At 42.0% G+C, this 19,884-nt stretch overlaps 2 protein-coding genes across 7 annotated transcripts in view; one reads left to right on the top strand and one right to left on the bottom strand.

Moving 5' to 3' along the window:
- Positions 1-2,510: 2,510 nt before the first annotated feature.
- PRDX6 (peroxiredoxin 6) lies at positions 2,511-14,082 on the bottom strand. The gene is made up of 5 exons (XM_524972.9): positions 13,811-14,082; positions 9,822-9,978; positions 5,785-5,931; positions 4,893-5,039; positions 2,511-3,556 (listed from the first exon to the last, which is right to left on the bottom strand). The coding sequence occupies exons 1-5, from the start codon at positions 13,903-13,905 to the stop codon at positions 3,428-3,430; spliced, it is 675 nt and encodes a 224-aa protein (XP_524972.2). The 5' UTR covers positions 13,906-14,082; the 3' UTR covers positions 2,511-3,427.
- A 66-nt stretch (positions 14,083-14,148) lies between these two features.
- The window catches only part of TNFSF4 (TNF superfamily member 4), a 304,161-nt gene continuing 298,425 nt past the window's right edge, over positions 14,149-19,884 (top strand). Inside the window, exons 1-2 of one of the 6 annotated variants that reach the window (XM_063811290.1) lie at positions 14,155-14,305; positions 14,529-14,682. Coding sequence is in view for 5 of the 6 variants with exons in the window: in XM_063811302.1 (XP_063667372.1) it covers positions 14,590-14,682 (93 nt within the window). In the remaining variant the exon portion in view is untranslated. Of the gene's footprint in view, positions 14,683-19,884 lie in introns of all 6 variants that reach the window. The other 5 variants (XM_063811357.1, XM_063811294.1, XM_063811302.1 and 2 more) reach the window with 5 other exon arrangements.

A 19,884-nucleotide genomic window follows, 5' to 3' on the forward strand; every position in this document is an offset into this window, starting at 1 on the left:
TTCCTAACTCTTTGAGGCCGCATAGACTGCCTCTCAAGTTGTATTTCTTTCATAGCTGCAGTAGCCACACATTAATTCACTTGCTATAAATAAATCATTGGATGCATAATGAAATTTATACTTTTCTACGAAAATTGAGGGCAGCAATTCTCATAAGTGGACTCTACTCTCCCTGCCTAATAGTGTTACAGTCATGCGTCACGTAACAGTGCTTCAGACAAATGATGGACCACATTTATGACAGTGTTCCCATAAGCCTTTAACGGAGCATTTATAGAAACCCAATATATTGCATTTGATGTTGGCATTGCAGATCAAGTAGGGAAATGACTGATATTCAGTAATGATGCTGGGACATTTGGTTTTCAATATGATAAAATATATAGAAAATAAAAATATATACCATCTAGGTTTGTATAAGTACACTCTATGTAATGTTCACACAACAAAGAAATTGGCTAATGGTGCTTTTCTTAGAATATATCCCGGTCATTAAGCAATGCATGACTGTGTTTAAAAATGTACTTAAGGATCACTTCTACCCTGGAAATGCATATTCATTAGGTAATATTTTATGTTTGGAAAAGAATACTTGCACAAGGTCTCATGGCTTCATGGCTGCTTAGTGACAGAACCAGAATTCAATTTGAGGGTACATGACCCATTTTCTTTGAGCTCTCTTTCAGCATTTTTATACTGACATCATCTATACTGGTAGAATAGTATATATAGCCAAGCACACACCAAGGCTGAATAAGAGGTAAGAGGGACAATAGATAGGTTTGAGGTTGGAGAAAACGTTGATGAATCCCATTTAGAATTTGCAAATTAAACAGCAAATATTCCATCCATCTGTAAACAAGATTCAAATCTGCGTAACTAATGTTGGAGATTTAAACTCTGAACTAGCACCATAATAAAGGTGAAGCCAGACTCTCCATGAGAGAGACAAGAACAAAAGAGGCAAATATCCAAGTGAAGAGAAGAGAGCAGTAAGGACCCTGATAGGGAACCAACAGGAGCCGGGGATAGTCAGATTTGCTGTAAGAGGACAGAGAGCATTTATTTATTTAAGAGACTGGGTCTATGTTGCCCAGGTTAGACTCGAACTCCTGTGGTCCAGCAATCCTCCTGCTCTCAGCCTCCCAAGTAGCTGGAACTACAGGTGCATGCCACCATGCTCAGCAGTATTAGCTCAGGGCAAAATATATTGAAATGGGGAGGAATGAGAGCAGGAAGCTAGCTAGCCCTTTTGTCTCTTTCAAACCAGCATTCCCCAGAATTGGAATTTCTACCTACGTTCTTGACCTTAGTGTTACTCAAATTCTACATATGGAGTAATCAAGGAAACTAAAGGTTTAATGACTTGTCTAACACGTGGCATTAGGGCTTGTTTTACATTATTCTACTCAATAAAAATATAGAGGTTTCGACCGGGCGCATTGGCTCATGCCTGTAATCCCAGCACTTTGGGAGGCTGAGGCGGATGGTTCACGAGGTCAAGAGTTTGAGACCAGCCTGGCCAATATGGTGAAATCCCGTCTCTACTAAAAACACGAAAATTAGCTGGGCGTGGTGGTACGCACCTGTGGTCCCAGCTGCTCGGGAGGCTGAGGCAGGAGAATTGCGTCAACCCAGGAGGCAGAGGTTGCAGTGAGCCGAGATTGTGTCACTGCACTCCAGCCTGGACAGGGTGAGACTGTCTCAAAAAAAAAAAAAGTTTCATACAAAGGACTATACCAGGTGCTATGGACTGAATGTGTCTCCTCAACATTCTTATGTTAAAGCCTAATCCCCAGTGTGATAGTATTTGGATGTAGGGCCTTTGGGAGGTAATTATTAGGTCATGAGGGTGGAGCCTTCGTGAATGGGATTAGTGACCTTATGAGACGTTGAGCGATGATCCCTCTCTTGGTCATGTGAGGATACAACAAGAAGGCAGCAAACTACAAACCACGAAGCAGGTCCTCGCCAGACAGGATTTACCAGTGCCTTGATCTTGGACTTCAGTCTCCAGAAATGTGAGAAATGTTTGTTGTTTAAGCCACCCAGTCTATAGTATTTTTGCTATAGCAGCCCAAGCAGACTAAGACATCGTAAATGGGACACCCTTTTCTAAACCTGGCACTTACTAGTAGAGTATAATCAAAGTCTGAGAGAGTATTAGTTCAGAGCAGCAAAAAGCACAGATGTACCATTATCTTTGAGGTTCACATTCCTACACCCAGCAATCCCATTAAGGAATTAGGTTAAGAGAACTCTTTATACCAGGGATCATAACATCATGGGACTGTAGGATCCAAGCAAGTAACATGAAGGAGCAAAGTGGACCAAGATATGTGGTGACATCACACGTTCTTCAGCTGTTCCTCCATTTTCATTATATAAAATCTTATGTATCTGTCTTTGGAATAAATTACTCATGCCAATCCTAGGAAGAAGGAAGCCTCTGCCCTTCAGGACATAAGTCTAAGCTGATACTTCAAAATATGACAACAGAATTCTCTGACCCAGTTTTAACAAAGGATTTTATTTTGTTCCCTAAAAAGTAAAATCTAGAAAATAGCAACCCACTGCAAGAAGAGTTCTATAATAAAACATTTTCAATCATTCTCTCTTCTCTTCACATGGTGTACTCTTTCATGTACACATCATCGGAAAACAAACTGATAAATGCAAACCCTGTGTGAAAGGCACATGGCACTAATATTGCTCACACCTGCTACACCTCCTTGGGAGCAAAGGGAAGCCTTTTCTGTAATCTCCCCATTTTGATAGAAACTTATCACAAATTTTTTTATAGCAAAATATTTAAAGGTCTCTTTCCCTGCTCTTCACTTATCTACTAGAAAGGTACAGAATTAAAAAGCTTTTTTTCCAAAAGAATATGAAAGAGCATCTGGGTTATTCTAGAAGTTCTGTGATCAAAACATATTAAAAAAAATTAAAGTGCATCTGGGTTATTCTAGAAGTTCCTGGCCTTTATACTTGGATATTTACAGAGGAAGTTGAACCTCAAGTTCTGCCACTCTTCAAAATGGGTGACAGGAGAGGATGTGATAGGACAGTTAAAAAAAATTGATAGTCATTCTCTGATGGAGTGAAGCAAGCTTTGTCAACCATCAACAAATATGACCTCATTGGTCACAAACCCTGCAGAGATCCAACAAGATTTGAGTTTTAAATACAGAACATATTTCAAACAGAACCAGTAGAGTGCTGATGTATGAATGGAATTGATTGCTGAAGGCAGAGAGTAAAGAATCTCAAGAAACTTTTAGTGCCATTTTCATTTAATAAGCCATTGGTATAGCAACCTAAAAACCTTGGCCATGATGACACCAGGATGTGTTTATGGAATTGCTGCAGGGAAACACAATTGGCAGCTGACATCCTCTGGCTCACAGCACCAACTTCTCCAAGAGACTTAAGGCTGGGGTGTGTAGCGGAGGTATTTCTTGCCAGATGGGAGCTCTTTGGTGAAGACTCCTTTCGGGAAGAGTTTTTTGGCTTCTTCTTCAGGGATGGTTGGAAGGACCATCACACTATCCCCATCCTATTGAAAGACATTGAGAATGGTGAAATTCAATCTCATAGTGAAGCTTCAAGGCCTTCAGGAATTAACTTTAGAAAAGTAGCTACAGGTGCTAATGAGACTAATCAAGTGTTCTTTACTCTCCCCTCTGTGAGGATTTTGTTTTCCAAGTTGATCTTTGGCACTTTTGGCAGGAAAGCAGTTCCCCCATCTTAACAAGAAACAGCCCTGTTTTAAACCCAGTAACAGCTGGCCACCACACTTTACATTTAATTCTGAGTATCATGGCCTGCAAGCCCTGTGTGATGGAATCCTGCCTCCTCTCGTCTCTTGTCCCTCACCCCACCTTCTGCAGCTTCTTCTCCAGGCATGCTAGCTTTCCTTGTATTCCTCCAACATGCCAAGCTCACTTGTAGGCCCAGTTTCTTGCACTAACTGCTCCTTCTGCCTATAGTGCTCGTCCCTCACAAGTATACATGCCTTGGTCACATCTTCTCCGTGTTTTTCTCCAAAGGTCCCTTCATAGACAGGCATTCCTTGACAGTCACTCTCCCACCCCGTGCTGTTATTCTCCCCATCTGTGCTTGATTCGTCCCTGTAGCACCTGTTATCACCACTTAATAAACTTGTTTACTGTTTGTCTCCACTCACTGGAATGGAAGTTCTATGAGGGCAAGGACTTTCTATTATTCACTGCTATCTCCCCAGTTCACTACTATCTGGGCTCAATAAGTACATAAATAAGTAATAATAAGTTAACTAGTGGATACAGAATTTAAGTGATTTGTCTGTCAGAAAAAACAAAACAAAACCTGCTATTCAGGTTAGCATTATTTTAAAAATGTAGCAATGTTAAGATACTCTTGTGATGTTATCCATGTCCTAAAGATGAAAAGTTTATGAACAAATTTTGGAGAATTCTAGCACAGGTTTAAAAGAATGAAGCTTAAGAGAAATGAAATACTTAATGACATTAATACACCAGTACTTTTACAGCCATGACTTAACGGAAATGGCCAATTAAGATTGTGCGATAAATATTTTGCCATCAGGGAAGGGTTAGATAAAAGTTTTTTTTTTTTTTTAAACCTTCTATTGGGAAAAGGAATCATTCTGACCAATAATTTTTCCAAATTATCTAAAAGTTGGAAAGCCATATAGGGAGTTTGTGTTGTGTATAAAAGGTGTTATAAAGACCTTGAAAAGGGCCTCTCAGCAAATCTTGAACTCAGCCATGAGGAAAAATCCTCCCAGCGTACTTGCGTGCTAGAAACAGGTAACACAGACCTTGAAGTTGGCCATTTAGAGACTGGCCCTTCAGGCAAGTAGAGAAACTGCTTTTTAAAAACATCTTTACCTTCCAATCAACTGGGGTGGCAACCCTTTTTTCTGCTGTCAGCTGGAGAGAGATGACTACCCTGAGAATCTCATCAAAGTTCCTGCCAGTGGTAGCTGGGTAGAGGATAGACAGCTTCAGCTTCTTATCAGGACCAAAAACAAACACCTGTAAAGCACAGAGGGGCATAAATAGGAAGAGTTTTTTGAGTGTTATTAAAGCCACTTAGAAAGCTCTGCAGTCATTAATAATGTTCAAGGGTATAAAAACAAGACAAAAACAAAGCATCTAGAAGGATACACCAACTGCTAATGTGGATGGCTGGAATACAGATAATTTTCTTCTCCCCGTTATTTTCTAAACGTAGAAGGGAATTCTATTTGGTTCTGGCTTTCCCAGTAAGAAAAACTGATATGCAAATTTAATCAAGGGAAAGGCTGTGTCAATTGGGGATGACTCATAAAAATAATACTAATGGGAGTTGATATTGTTCCTTGAATAGTTGTGCATTTATTCAGATGAGGGATTGGGTTTGTTTTCTAGTGGGCGGAGGACAGAACAAATAAAAAATTAAAACAGAGCTGCCTTATGAAGAAGGATATGGCCCATCGCTTTAAAGACAGGGCAGTCAGGAGAGCAGTCAGGAGAGCTATGAAAAGGTTTCTCAATTCTGGAAGACATTTTAGGATAAACAACTTTTTTTTTGTAGATTTCCATGAACTATGAATAAAGCGGTTGAAAAATTTAGCTGAAAATTGCATCAGCATTACAGATAATCGGTGATATTGTCGCCAATACACAGTTATTTCATAATTGTAGATATTCCCCTATCTCCTCTAGCTGGTACCAGCATTTACACGGACATACAGCCTGATCAGTTATGCTAACTACAAAATGAATTTGTATGACCTACCACACGAGCTGTCACAGGCATGCCCTTTTCATCCTTCTCTGCTGGATCCAGCATGCCCAACAGGATGGCAAGCTCCCGATTCCTATCATCGATGATGGGAAAAGGTAACTTTTCTGTGGGCTCTTCACAATTGTAGGCATTGATATCCTGAAACACAAGTAAAAGGGGAAAGAAGAATCTAAACCCAACACGTGCTCTGAATTTCATCAGTTAACAGCCATCACCTTGCAAGACAGGAAAGAGGACCAAATCACAGTAATTTTCTTTAAGCAATTTTAATTTTAAAAAGTGAGTAGATGAACACTCTTCATTCCAATTATTGCCAGGAATAACAGCAGAGTACAGTACTTAGGTTGTAATCATGGACCAAAGCTGTTTTCATGCCCAGTTCTCTTAAATTCAGCATGCTTTTACTGCTATGAGAAAATAGCAGCAACCCCTTTAAAATTGCAATAATTTAGTTAGATCCAAATACAAGGTACCTCTGGGTACCCAAATACTGTAAAAATCATCAGATAACAATAGGTTTGTTAAATCCATCACATCTAGAAATAATGCCATATGTAAAGAAAATCTTATAGATCTGGTCCCTACCTCAAAAGCATCCTGACTCAGATGCTAAGTTACAAGACAAATAAGAAATGACCAAAAAAAAAAAAAAAAAAACAAATCACAAAACAAAGCAAACACAAGAATGGAGAGTTGAATATATACTTGAAGGACAAGTCAAAAATAAATGGGTGAAAAGGCAGAAGTAAACCTAAACTAGGGTGAAATTCAAAGAGAAAACAAAGCATTTCAAGTCTGAACTAAAGAAAAATGATACACCTCCCTCCTTCCCTAGTAAAACTTTATTCATCCATTTATTTCTACTTTTCCTATCCCTGGAAGCTTTTGGAGAAAAAAAAAATCTAGTTTTGTTATTTGATTAAGCATTGATATAGCACTTAAGGTGGGCTAAGCATTATGGTAAATACATGTGGAATACAGATGAGTAAGACACGGCTCCTCCCTTCAAAGGAACTTCTCATTTGGTTAGAGATGATTCCAGTATGAAGCAGCAGCAAATGCAAGACTAATGTTAAATGGTGGATGGTAAATACTGAAGTATATGAACACTCCCATTTGTAGGACTCCAAAAGTTACAAAAGGCTTCAAGAAAAGAACAGGACTTCTATCTAGGCCCTTGAAGGATGGGTAAGATTTTTCACAGAGAAAAGAAAGGCATTCTAGGAATCAGGAACTATATATATATATGCACACACATATATATATGTGTATATATATTATATACGTGTGTATATGTATATATATGTATATGTGTGTGTATATGTGTGTATGTGTGTGTGTGTGTGTGTGTGTGTGTATATATATATATATATTTTTTTTTTTTTTTTTTTTTTTGAGACAGAGTCTTGCTGTCGCCCAGGCTGGAGTGCACTGGTGCGATCTTGGCTCACCGCAACCTTGGCTCACTGCAACCTCCGCCTCCCAGGTTCAAGCAATTCTCTGCCTCAGCCTCCTGAATAGCTGGGATTACAGGCGCCTGCCACCACATCGGCTAATTTTTTTTTGTATTTTTAGTAGAAACGGGGTTTCGCCATCTTGGCCAGGCTGGCCTTGAACTCCTAACCTTGTGATCCACCTGCCTCAGCCTCCCAGAGTGCTGGGATTACAGGCGAGAGCCACCGTGCCCAGCCAGGAACGATATTAATGAAACATGTGGGCAACTCTGTACATAAACTATTGATAGGAGAGTGAGGAACTTAGTTGGATAGAGTTTAGCAAGTAATGGAAAAGAGGATTTAAAATTGGAATAACGTCTATTGTGTGTAGCTTGAAAGTAAAACAGGGGCTTGATGGCATAGCAGATACAAAACCATTGTGGATTTCTCAACAGAGATGTGACAAATGTGGCATTAATGAGCTCTGAAGTGGATAACAACAAATTCTTTTTATTTATTTATTTTTTTGAGGTGGAGTCTCTGTTGCCCAGGCTGGAGTGCAGTGGCGCGATCTCAGCTCACTGCAGCCTCCACCTCTCGGGTTCAAGCCATTCTCCTGCCTCAGGCTCCCGGATGACAACAAATTGTAACATTCCTTCATTTTATTATCTTAACTTTCTGTTGTCATTGGCTGCTTATGAAGTCACCAGAGCTAAATAATAATTAATATAGTCTCATGCTAGAGGCAGATTATTATATAATCAGTTGTTTGTCAAAGTTGCGGCACTGCTTCTGATAGTTCAGACTTTTTTCCTATTCAATGTAATTACAATTCTGAAAACTTCTAAGGCAGAAGCTCAGCAGGTAAAATAAACCTGAGTATGCGTCTGTCCTTTAAAAGGTATTATACAATGGGCTATAACCGCTTCCTTTGGCAATATGTCACTTTAATTATTGCTGTGCACTAATTCTCTACTCTGCCACTTGCATCATGGGCATTAGATTACACCCATGAACACCAAAGAACCTATCCTAAATTATTTGGCTTTATTCTATCCTAAATTAGGCTAAATCCTACTCTGTATCATCTTGCATTAAAAAGAACATTGATTTGAGGTTGAAATCTCATTGCCATTGGGCAGTCTTGGGCAAGTCCCTCCAACTCTGTGAGTGAAAAAAGTATGTTCAACTGCAAAAATGAAAATGAAAAATGATAGCAAAAACTACAGTTACCACTCACTGAGAAGTGTAAGGAATGAAAAAAAATTCTACTTCAAGACAGATAACTGCCCTTCTTTTTTCTCCTACACATGATTCTTCTAGTCTCAGGTATTTAGGATTAACTGGCATTAACTGCTATAGGATGCAGCCACAGACCCCTAACTCACAAGTCAATACATCTTTCATTCAACTGCACGTTTGACATAGTTTCTAGTATACAACCCTCAAAAAGTAGTTATCATTATTACTTAACAGCACAGTGCAGTCAAGTTCTTAAAATGTTTTCAAGGTAAATTCAGACCACCAAATTTACTGTTCAAGTAAATTCTTTTGCCAGAAGTAGGTATTTCCTTCAGTTAATTCATTCAACAAATATTGACTGATCGCCTAGGATATACTGAGTAGTGAGCATTGTTCCAGCAGTGCACTAAACAGGAGTCTCTGTTCCTGCTGAGTTTACACTCTACTAGGAAGAAACAAACAAACTAAATAGGTAGTATGCAGAGTGCTGAGGAGAAGGGGATGGTGAACGTGAAAAGGAGTTATAATTTTAGATAATGAGGACAAGAAAGGCTTTGATGAAATGTCCTGTGAGTTGAGACCCAAAAGAGGTGAGGGTAAGTCACACAGATCCCTGGGAAGTGAGTCTTCCATCTATGATACAGGACATATTTTGAAGGTAGAGCTGACAAGTTTGAGGATAAATCAGATGTATGACGTGAAAAAACATGAAGAATTCAGAATGGCTCCTGGATTTGGGGTGTGAACAACTATAAAAATGTAGTTGCCATTAGCTTAGATGAGTAAAACTCTGGATCTAAGAATGAGGCCTAGTTAGACATGCTAGGTTTGAGATGACTGGACATCCCAGGAGAGATGCTAGGTAGGCAGTGGTTAAATGAACCTGGAAGAGTCTGGCATAGAGATGAAAATTTGAGAATCACAGCACATAGATGGTATTTAAAGGTGAGTGGATGAGCTCACCAAGGGAAAGAGTGCAGACAGAAAAGAGAGGAGGTCCAAGAAATAAGTTCAGGGTAACTTCAGCATAAATTAGGAGTTGGGAGATGAAGAATCAGTGAGCAGGAACAGCTAGAATGTGGTGTCCTGGAAGTCAAGAAAGGAAAAAGTTTCAGGAGGTACAGTGATCACCTGGGTTGAATGCTGCTGGCAGGCCAAGAGGAGGGCTGAGAATTGACTGACCAATGGATTTAGCAATGTGATCACTGTGTGGTTCAATTGAAATTTTCAAATAATTAGTGAACTCTGAACCTAAGGCTTACTTGTACCTTAACCTCAAAACCAAGTACTCCATAATTTATAACTTGACCTATAATCTCAGGCTCAAAGCACATGCCAATTGATACTAACCTTGCTCCAGGCAAGATGGTCCTCAACACTGTCTATTGAAAGGGCAATCAACTTAACATTCCTCTTGGCAAATTCTGGTGCCAGCTTTGCAGCTCTGCCAAGCTCTGTGGTGCACACTGGGGTAAAGTCCCGAGGGTGGGAGAAGAGAATGCCCCATCTGAAAGGAAGAAAAACAAGGTCACAATTGAATTAAGAGTTATCACCAACATCACAGAGAATGAAAAGTCGCAACTTCTGGATCAAAAACAGGCTTTCTTTTTTAAATGAATGCTTATGATGATATTTACTTTTAAGCTTTTCTGTTGAGGAGTGCTTTTCAATCTACTTACCTCCAGAGAAGCCTATGCTTATAGCCCAATTCAATCAAAGACATGAAATTCAAGATGACACATATTTAAAAAGACTAATGTTAAGGTGTTGCCTCCTTTAATAATTATGGTGCCACCCTGACTCCTTTTTGGCTAATACAATCTGTGCTATTCAAGCCAAGTAGTTCACTGAAAACACTTAATTATTTCTTCTTATCCTTTTCTACATTTTTTTCTAGCATAGACCCTGACATTCAGCTCCAATAATGGATGTCCCAGTATGCCCTGAATCCAAACAAATGCCTGACTGTAATAATAAACAAATTATGTAATCTGAAATAAATAGGTTTCTATCTTCTATTTATATGTAAAAATTAAAGTTGACACTTGGCTTCTTTGAAGCAAGTGGATATAAAATCTTTTGTAAAACCACTTTACTGATCTAACCTGCCAAACATGACACTCAATATTTATACTCTGACAAAACAATAGCACCTTCACAGTTTTACCTATCTCTTCATTTGCAGTTTCTTTTTCTTCTTTCTTCAGACCAAGCAGGTAGAATTTTGATAGCCTGCAATGTAGATTTCTACAACAGCAAATTCTTAGGTAAATACTAATATCTAAGTCATCATTGTCTAAGATTTTATAATTTTGAGCACATTTCAAGCTGTGACGAAGAAAGCTGAAGTACCATTTCCTTCTTCTTGGCAACAGAAACTACTCTTTCAACTGAAAAGGAAAATTTAACACTCAGTTCTCCACATCCCCATCAACTTAAACCATCCTAAACCAGATGATTTAGGCAGGATCCTAAACTAGTAGATAACTAAATCTAGCCTAGATGCCAAGTTGACCTTTCCGAAGTTTCCCTGAGCACAGAGAACAAGCAAAGACAAGGGCACCTCCTTCCTACTTACGGCTGCCACTCAACTCCCAAGGTTTCAAGAAGGAAAAAGATCTTCTTACAAAAAGGATGGAGGGCCCTATGGCAAGACTGGGAAGAAAGTTAGTATTTTTTTTTAAGATTGTGGAGGTGTGCACTATGTTCACTTTACTATGAAGGGCAAAAGGAAGAACATAGAGTATATCTTTTGAAGTAGATAATATCACTATGAGTAAAATCTAGGCCTTAGATTCTATGGAAAACGATCTATTTAATGGTTAGATGAGACTTAACAGAAGGTCTCCAGAAGTTGAGAAGAAATGGAACAGGGCGTTTCCTCCTCTATCGTTAAAAGGAGGATAAATTAGAAAAGTTAGGAGTTCTTTTTCCATTGTGAGTCCATAAAGACTGTTTTGCTGAATCATGCAAAAGGAACTGGTTTTAAGCCAGTTCACGTCCTTCCCTCCCTCAGAAGTGAAACTCCAGTTTACCTCATGGCTACAAATACGATAAACTCCAAGAATGTCTTACCTTGGCCTTCCTTCCCCTCCAAGTCTTCCTACTGCTGTACTTAAGAGTAATTCAGTGACATTCTCCCATTTTCTTACCCATTTTCAAAAGACAAAAGGTTTCCTCCTTCAAGAGAATGGTTCCCACTTACTAAGCCCCAGAAGACCCCTGGAAAACACATATTTTGCTTAGTGAAGATGTGCTATGAAGAAGCTGCTTCTACCACTTAAAGAAACAGCGATAAGGTCCAGTAAACTCAAGCACCCAAACTCTTTAGTTGTTTACAATGATCAGGGGTAAGGTAGAGAGATACATTTTAATTTTTTCTTCTCAAAAATACCTGAATCAAAAATTGACAGTCTGATTTGGGATCATATACAGAATAGAAAATTGGAAAAATCAGGCAAAAATCCATGTGTCATAAACCTATAAAAGGCTCAAACTTCTCTTCCCGGTAAGGTAGGGAATACTATGCCTGATCCTAGGCAGACTTGTATATTAGTTAATAAATGCAGATATTTCTATCGTGTTCCTAACTATGGCTCCCTGATAAAGTACCACTTTTGATCAAATCTAGATGGATCTAGAGGCCAATAAACATTAACAAAACCCCAAAAAAGTATGGTTAGCTTAAAAAGTGACAGCATTTATAATTGTTGGCACAGTAAATACGTTTTATGCTAATATTTAATCTATACAAGCTAAGAGTTCTGGAAATAGTTTATGTTTCATGGGGATGGGGGATGAGGGCTGCAGGTAGAAATGGGAAGGAACACAACTCTAAAAATCCCAAGGATTGCTGGAGAAATATTACTACCTAGATCCTAAGTATAAGAATGGCCATAAGCTGTATTTCTAAAGTATTTTTCTGCATTCAAGGTTTGAATATTCCATTTCTCAACCTTTTTATGGCCTAGTCCTATCTTTCACAAAGCTTAACTTTTCCCTATTCAGTGGCTGGAAAAGGGACTTAAGAGGTTATAAAGGGTTGGATAGGCATATGATGTGTAAGAATCTCTCCCTGGTTCTCTGCACAGCCCTGTCCAATCACTGATTAATTTCATAAGCCTGTCTCCCTGGATACTGTATATAAAAAGGATATAATCTGGGGAAGAACTGTCGTCAAGCCTTGGAGCCCCACAGTGTAGTGGGACCACTAGTACTCCAGAACCATAATATAACTAGACATGCCTGGAATGCTTCTGATGAAAACTAAGCAACTTCCAGTTTGCTGATTCAGGAGCTGTTAAAAAAAAAAAAAAGGGCAACACCGATTTACTACTCCTATCCATAATGGTAAAACTGCCAAGTCAGATCACAGGTCATCAATTTGGCTATCATCAGCAAGCTCATGTGCTAGAAGCAAGGTAGAAAGCGGAGGGGACAGTGAGGGGCAAGCCACTGGGAAACAAGAGAGTATCAAAGTTGGGGAGTACACGTGTCCTGGAGCCTGGAACGGCCATCACTAGCAAGAATAGGCCACTCCAGCGGAACAGCGTCAGAATGTCCTTCCCTCCAAGTGTTGCAAGTTCTGGAATCTCTGAAGGCACACCTACGCAGAGTGTTCTTGGCTCTTCCTAAAGCTGTTATCAAATCATATCTTGGCCATTGGAGGCGGCTCTGGACAAAAAGTCTTTCGGCCACCTACTTGGCAGCTAGTGGTTTTAAATTTCACATTTTGTGCCCAGAAGCCTGCAAATACCACTGCACCCTCAGATGATACGTTGGCCTTCCTGTAACCTATAGCCAGCAGCTGTGTCCTCCGACTTTGGCTTTAGACACCCATCCTCCCCAGGGAGCAAATTCCAGAACGGAGGGTGGGAGGGCGGTGCGACCCTGGGCACTAGTCCGGGGAAGTGATCGTCAATGCCGCCCCGCCCCTGCGCCCTCGGCCTGACCACGCTACCTGCACAGTTTACTAAGACGAGTTAAACGGACAACAAACCCTCCCGCGGGCGGTGAGTTTCCAGAACCCGCAGAACCCAATTTTATCCTCCCCACCCCCCACCTTGGCGTGGCCTTGCCCAGCCACGCCGGAGGCGGGGAAGCCAGGAGGGATCAAGTGGCCCGCGCAGGGCAGGCCGAACGGGTGCCAGCTCCCAGCAGCGCAGCCGACGCTGAGCAGAGGCCACACGGCCTGGCGCGCGCGGGAACCGGTGCGGGGGAAGGGGCGGGCGGCGCAGGGGGCTGAGCGGCCGGGAGGACGGAAGGGAGAAGAAACAGGGAAGGAACCTCCGAGTCCGGCGCAACCGAGGCCAGGACAGGGCTACGCGGTGGCCACTTACGAGTCTCCCAGAAAGTCGTGGAAACGGATGCGGCCGACGGTGGTATTGGCCTCAAAGTTGGGAGCCACGTCCCCGAGAAGCAGACCTCCGGGCATGGCGACGGTGATGAGGGGGCGCCGCTGGGACAGCAAGCAACCGGGTGATTCTGGCGAAGAAGCAGCCGGTCCCAGCGCGCGGAGGAATAAACGAAGGCGCGAGGGGCGGGGACTGGGGCGGCGGGGGCGGGGCCGCGGGAGGCCGGCCGCTGGGGGCCGGGCCGCGGGGGCTGGGCGCGGGGCGGGGCTGGGCTGGGCGCGGGGCGGGGCTGGGCTGGGCGCGGGGCGGGGCTGGGCTGGGCTGGGCCGGGACGCGGCGCGAGGTGGACTACCGCGGTCGCTGTTGGTGGCGCCGCCGGGCCTGCGACTAGGTGGCATCCTTCAGACACTATAGGCCGTCTCTGCACACGTGATGCGGGGCTCGGTCACGTTGCCCCCTGGAAGCTTGAGGATGCGCCAGGTTTGACTCTGCAGGGCGTGCGCGCTTTGGGGGTGGAAGGAAGAGGAACGCGGCAGGAAGGCGATCCCCAAGGTGGAGAATCGCCTGGGCGCGCAGGCTGCGGCGGCTTCGCACAGCCGCCCTGGGCGCTGCACGGGTCCGCGCGCACCCTCCTGCGCACCCACTCGCGGCCAGCTCCCTACAGAGGAGTGGAGTGACTGCTCGACTACCACCCCTCTTTTAGTGTGAGCGTCTGGAGTCCTGACCGCCCCAGCCAGCCCAGCCACGATGAACTGTCTAAGAGGATGTGGCAAGACCCAGAAGTGTGGGTGACCTTATGTCAGAGGAAGTGGCTTTCTTATTGCAGCAAAAATTCCCGTACCAATGTCAGTGCTAGGGTAATGTAACTAAACTTTTATTTATTTTTATTCTGCCCTCCCCTTTCTGTTTGTTATGAACCATAAAATATTCAACACAATTATCTTGAAATCTAAATATAAAATTTAAAACATACTCTTTGAGACCTACTGTGTGCAGGTCAACTCTGTCACCCAGGGAGGTGGGCGGCTTAGATTCATTTATTTGCTATGAGCCAAGTACAAGGTAGATAAGATGCCTGTCCTCTTGGAGCTTTCCTTCTTGTGAAGGGAAACCGGTGACAGACAATAAACACACAAACAAAAATATGTTAGACAGCAATCAGTCGTATTCAGAGAACTAAAATAGGGTTATGTGCCTAGAGGGTGACTGGGGGGCTGCTTTGGTTTGGGTGGTCTGGTCTGGGAAAGCCACCAGGATAATGTAGGTAAACTAGTCAGCTCACGGTAGGTGCTCTGGAAATGGTAGCTATTGTTTGGATGATGATACTGGCTCATGCAGTAGCTCTTGCTTTGCCTGCTGTGTGCTGGACACTGTGCCAGGCCATACAGTGGAGAAACACAGTCCCTGCTGTTACAGGGAAGGCATATTTATATGCAATTATAATAAAATGTAGGGTAAATTCTGATGGGGGAAGGTGTAAATGATTGGAGTTCAGAGATGAGAAAAATCCTCTGGATGGGGCTGGCAGGTTTAAGGCAGGGGCACGGCAGTGTTGAGAGTAGTGACTCACATACTGTGATTTGCGTTTTCATCACAGTGATGTGTTGGTGCGTGCATGCTAATCATATTTACCCAGTTCTTCAGTGACCCAGGACTTGCAGTAAGATTACTGGTAAAAATTTCTAGCCACTCCAAAAACCGTTTAAAGCTAATGTAATTTAATCTCTAATTTGGCTCCAAGTTTTAACAGCTCCTTGTTTTAACTCCCTTTGTAGGGAAGAAAGAGAATAATTGGGAAAGAAGAGTAGTTTGGCCTAAGGCACTGTTAACAATGTGTTGTGGAAATCAGCTAGAAAACACAATACTCTATAAATATGGAGAATGAATACAGAAACAGATTATTGATGTCTGTCAAAGGCATAATTATATTATTGTCTGTTGTAAATTAAGCAAATATAATAAAATACTCATTAGAATTTACGGTGCCAGAAGCTGTACACTGGCAATGCTTCTGCACTCTGTGAACTTGTTTGCTTTAGACTTTGGAGCATTTTAAATTGTCTTGAATTAGCTGTCCACTGAAGGGGGCCAGCCCCTCCACACCTGTGGGTGTTTCTCGTCAGGTGGGATGAGAGACTGAGAAAAGAAATAAGACACAGAGATGAAGTATAGAGAAAGAACAGTGGGCCCAGGGGACCGGCGCTTAGCATACGGAGGACCCGTGCCGTGCCGGCACTGATCTCTGAGTTCCCTCAGTATTTACTGATCACTATCTCTACTATCTCTGTGAGGGGGATGTGGCAGGACTATAGGATAATGGTGGGGAGAGGGTCAGCAGGAAAACATGTGAGCAAAGGTCTCTGTGTCGTAAATAAGTTTAAGGAAAGGTTCTATGCCTCGATGTGCATATAGGCCAGATTTATGTTTGACTTTACACAAACATCTCAGTGCAGTAAAGAGCAGTATTGCCTCCAGCATGTCTCACCTCCAGCCATAAGGCGGTTTTTTCCTATCTCAGTAAATAGAATGTACTTCTGGTTTTACACCGAGACATTCCATTCCCAGGGATGAGCAGGAGTCAGATGCCGTCCTCTTATCTCAACTGCAAAGAGGCCTTCCTCTTTCACTAATCCTCCTCAGCACAGACCCTTTACTGGTGTCGGGCTGGGAGACGGTCAGGTCTTTACCTTCCCACGAGGCCGTATCTCAGGCTGTCTCAGTGGGGAGAAACCTTGGACAATACCCAGGCTTTCTTGGGCAGAGGTCCTTGCGGCCTTCCGCAGTGCATTGTGTCCCTGGGTACTCGAGACTGGAAAATGGCGATGACTTTTACCAAGCATACTGCCTGCAAACACATTTTTAACAAAGCACACCCTGCGTAGCCCTAAATCCATTAAACCTTGAGTCAACACAACACATGTTTCTGCCAGCACAGGGTTGGGGCTAGGGTTACAGATTAACAGCATCTAAAGGCAGAAGAATTTTTCTTAGTTCAGAACAAAATGGAGTTTCTTATGTCTTCTTCTTTCTACATAGACAACAGTAACAGTCTGATCTCTCTTTCTTTCGTCCACATCAGCATTTTGAAAACATGATTTTTCATAAAAATATCTGGATTTTTGTCTCCTGAAAGGTCAGAAGATCTAGCAACACAGCAACACCAGGCCCATGTTCCATCTGGCAAACAGTGGCTGCTGAGTAGCCTTTTAGAGGGCGTATGTTCTCTGTTACTCAGAAGGTCCTCTGCCAGTTATTAACATTAGAGTAGAATTGGGAGGAAAAAGAAATAGTTCTTGCATTCTTATCTGTCAAAACTGCAAATGAAAGCTTAACTAAGGGCTGTATATTTCAAGAAAAAAATGATCATGTTTCTTTGTGAAAGTAGAGAATGTTCCATGAACTTAATATGCAAACAAAGTCAGAAGAACGCTGTTCTGCCTGGCCTTTGTAGGTAATTGAGTTTAACATCTGACTTATACCAAAGGTAGGTGCTCTGTGGACTGGGCCCCATTCCAGAGGGGAAATTCTAAAGCTATTTTCCTGAGGGTTAGTGAGATGTATAATGGGAAAGGAGGAGGGGAGGAAGGACAGAGGAGACATTCCAGGGAAAGACCGGAGTGTGGAAAAGGGAGAGCTTGACTAAGAAAGGATTTACTTTCCTTAGAGAGAGGGTGGAGGCTCTCATATCAGAAAAAATGTTTTCATATAGCTATAAGGGTTGGAGAGAACCTTGAAGTCCTTACAGTGATCTGAGGGTCAGGAAAGAATGGATTTCAGGCATTTCCAGAGGGCTGTGACTCTGGGATGACTCACATCTTCTCTTCTGTCCTTACTGCTTTGACAGAAGAATAAGATGAACAGATTAGCAATGGGCATTTGGAAAAACAACAGTGCACCGTGATGCCTGTCTCTCTCACTAGATTGTGAACTCCTAAAGGTTTGACTATATTTTATTAATGAATATTTGTGACCTGTTAGACATAGTGGGCATGAGGACTACGTTGTACAAAGTATTAGAGAAACATTGGGTTGCCTTCCTGCAGCCACGACAGCAAAGTTTCTTGTTTGTCCACAGCTGGGAGTAAAATAGCAAGATGTCTGTAGTTATACAGTCATGTGATACAACATTGGACCACATATACTACGGTGGTCCCATAAGATGATAATGGAGCTGAAAAATTCCTGTCGCATAGTGATGTCTTGAGGATCCTGACCCTGTGAAGCCCTAGGCTAATGTGTGCATTTATGTCTTTGTTTTTAAGTTTAAAAAGTTTCAAAAGACAATAACCTTTTAGAATTATAAAAAAGCTTATAGAATAAGAATATAAAAAAGAAAATACAGTATTTTGTATAGCTATACAATGTGTTTGTATTTTAAGCTAAGTGTTATTACAAAAGAGTCAAAACATTAAAACAATTTTAAAGTTTATAAAGTAAAAAAGTTATAGTAAGGTAAGGTTAATTTGTTATTGAAGAAAGAAATTTTTACACATGAATTTAGTGTAGCCTAAGTGTACAGTGTTTATAAAGTCTACAGTACATTCATTCACCACTCACTCACTGTCTCACCCACGGCAACTTCCAGTCCTGCAAGCTATATTCATGGTAAATGCCCTATATAGGTGTACCATTTTTTATCCTTTTTTTTTCATTTTTTTTTTTTTTAAGACAGGGCCTTGCTCTGTCACCCAGGCTGGAGTGCAGTGGTGTGATCATAGCTCACTGCAGCCTCAAGCTCCTGGGCTCAAGCAGTCCTCTCACTTCAGCCTCCTGAGTAGCTGGGACTACAGGCACATGCCACCATACCTGGGCAATTGTTTTATTTTTGGTAGAGACGGGGTCTTCCTAACCTGTGTTGCCCAGGCTGGTCTGAAATTCCTGGGCTTAAGTAGTCCTCCCACCTTAGCCTCCCAAAGGGCTGGGATTACAGGCTTGAGCCATATTTACCATGGTGTTATAATTGCCTACAGTATTCAGTATAGTAATGTGCTGTGCAGGTTTGAGGCGTAGGAGCAATAAGCTATACCATGTAGCCTAGGTATGTAGTAGACTATACCATCTAGGTTTGTGTAAGTGCACTCCATAATGTTCACACAATGACAAAATTGCCTAATGACACATTTCTCAGAACATATCCCCATCGTTAAGTGATGCATGACTGTAATTAGAGCTAGGTAAAAATCCCTGTACCAATGGGAGGAGACATATAAAACTAAAATTAATGTTAGGATGGTGAGATTGTGTTTTTTTTCAACTCTATAAACTTTATTGTTAGATTTGATTGTCTTTTCAGAAATAAAGAAACTTGGGCACAGTAACCTGTACATATCATTAAGGCAGTCCTGTCAACCTTCAGTGAGTGGGGCTGATAATCTCTCCACTGCTTTTCTTTATCATCGTAATAGTTCGTTTTCATGATGCTGGTAAAGATATACCTGAAACTGGGTGATTTATACAGGAAAGAGGTTTAATGGACTTATAGTTCCACATGACTGGGGAGGCCTCACAATCATGGCAGAAGGCAAGGAGGAGCAAGTCACATCTTATGTTGATGGTGGCAGGCAAAAAGAGAGCTTGTGCAGGAAACTCTCATTTTTAAAACCATCAGATCTCGTGAGACTCATTCAGTATCATGAGAACAGTGCAGGAAAGACCTGCTTCCATGATTCAGTTACCTCCCATTGGGATCCTTCCATCACGTGTGGAATTGTGGGAGTTACAATTCAAGATGAGATTTGGGTGGGGATACAGCCAACCCATATCATTCTGCCCCTGGCCCCTCCCAAATCTCATGTCCTCACATTTCAAACCAATCATGCCTTCCTAACAGTCCCCCAAAGTCTTAACTAATTTCAGCATTAACTCAGAAGTCCCCAGTTTAAAGTCTCATCCAAAACAAGGCAAGTCCCTTCTGCCTATGAGCCTGTAAAGTCAAAAGCAAGTTACTTCCTAGATACAATGGGGTTACAGGCATTGGGTAAATACAGCCATTCCAAATGGGAGAAATTGGCCAAAACAAAGGGGTTGTAGGCCCCATGCAAGTCCAAAATCCAGCAGGG

This window comes from Pan troglodytes, chromosome 1, assembly GCF_028858775.2.
Source record: "Pan troglodytes isolate AG18354 chromosome 1, NHGRI_mPanTro3-v2.0_pri, whole genome shotgun sequence".
NCBI classification, from domain to species: Eukaryota; Metazoa; Chordata; class Mammalia; order Primates; family Hominidae; genus Pan; species Pan troglodytes.

Coding starts and splice junctions, on each gene's coding strand:
- PRDX6 (XM_524972.9), bottom strand. CDS start 13,905: ATGCCCGGAGGTCTGCTTCTCGGGGACGTGGCTCCCAACTTTGAGGCC. Junction 9,979..13,810: donor CACGACTTTCTGGGAGACTC/GTAAGTGGCCAC, acceptor TCTTCCTTTCAG/ATGGGGCATTCTCTTCTCCC. Junction 3,557..4,892: donor CCACCCCAGTTGATTGGAAG/GTAAAGATGTTT, acceptor GTCTTTCAATAG/GATGGGGATAGTGTGATGGT.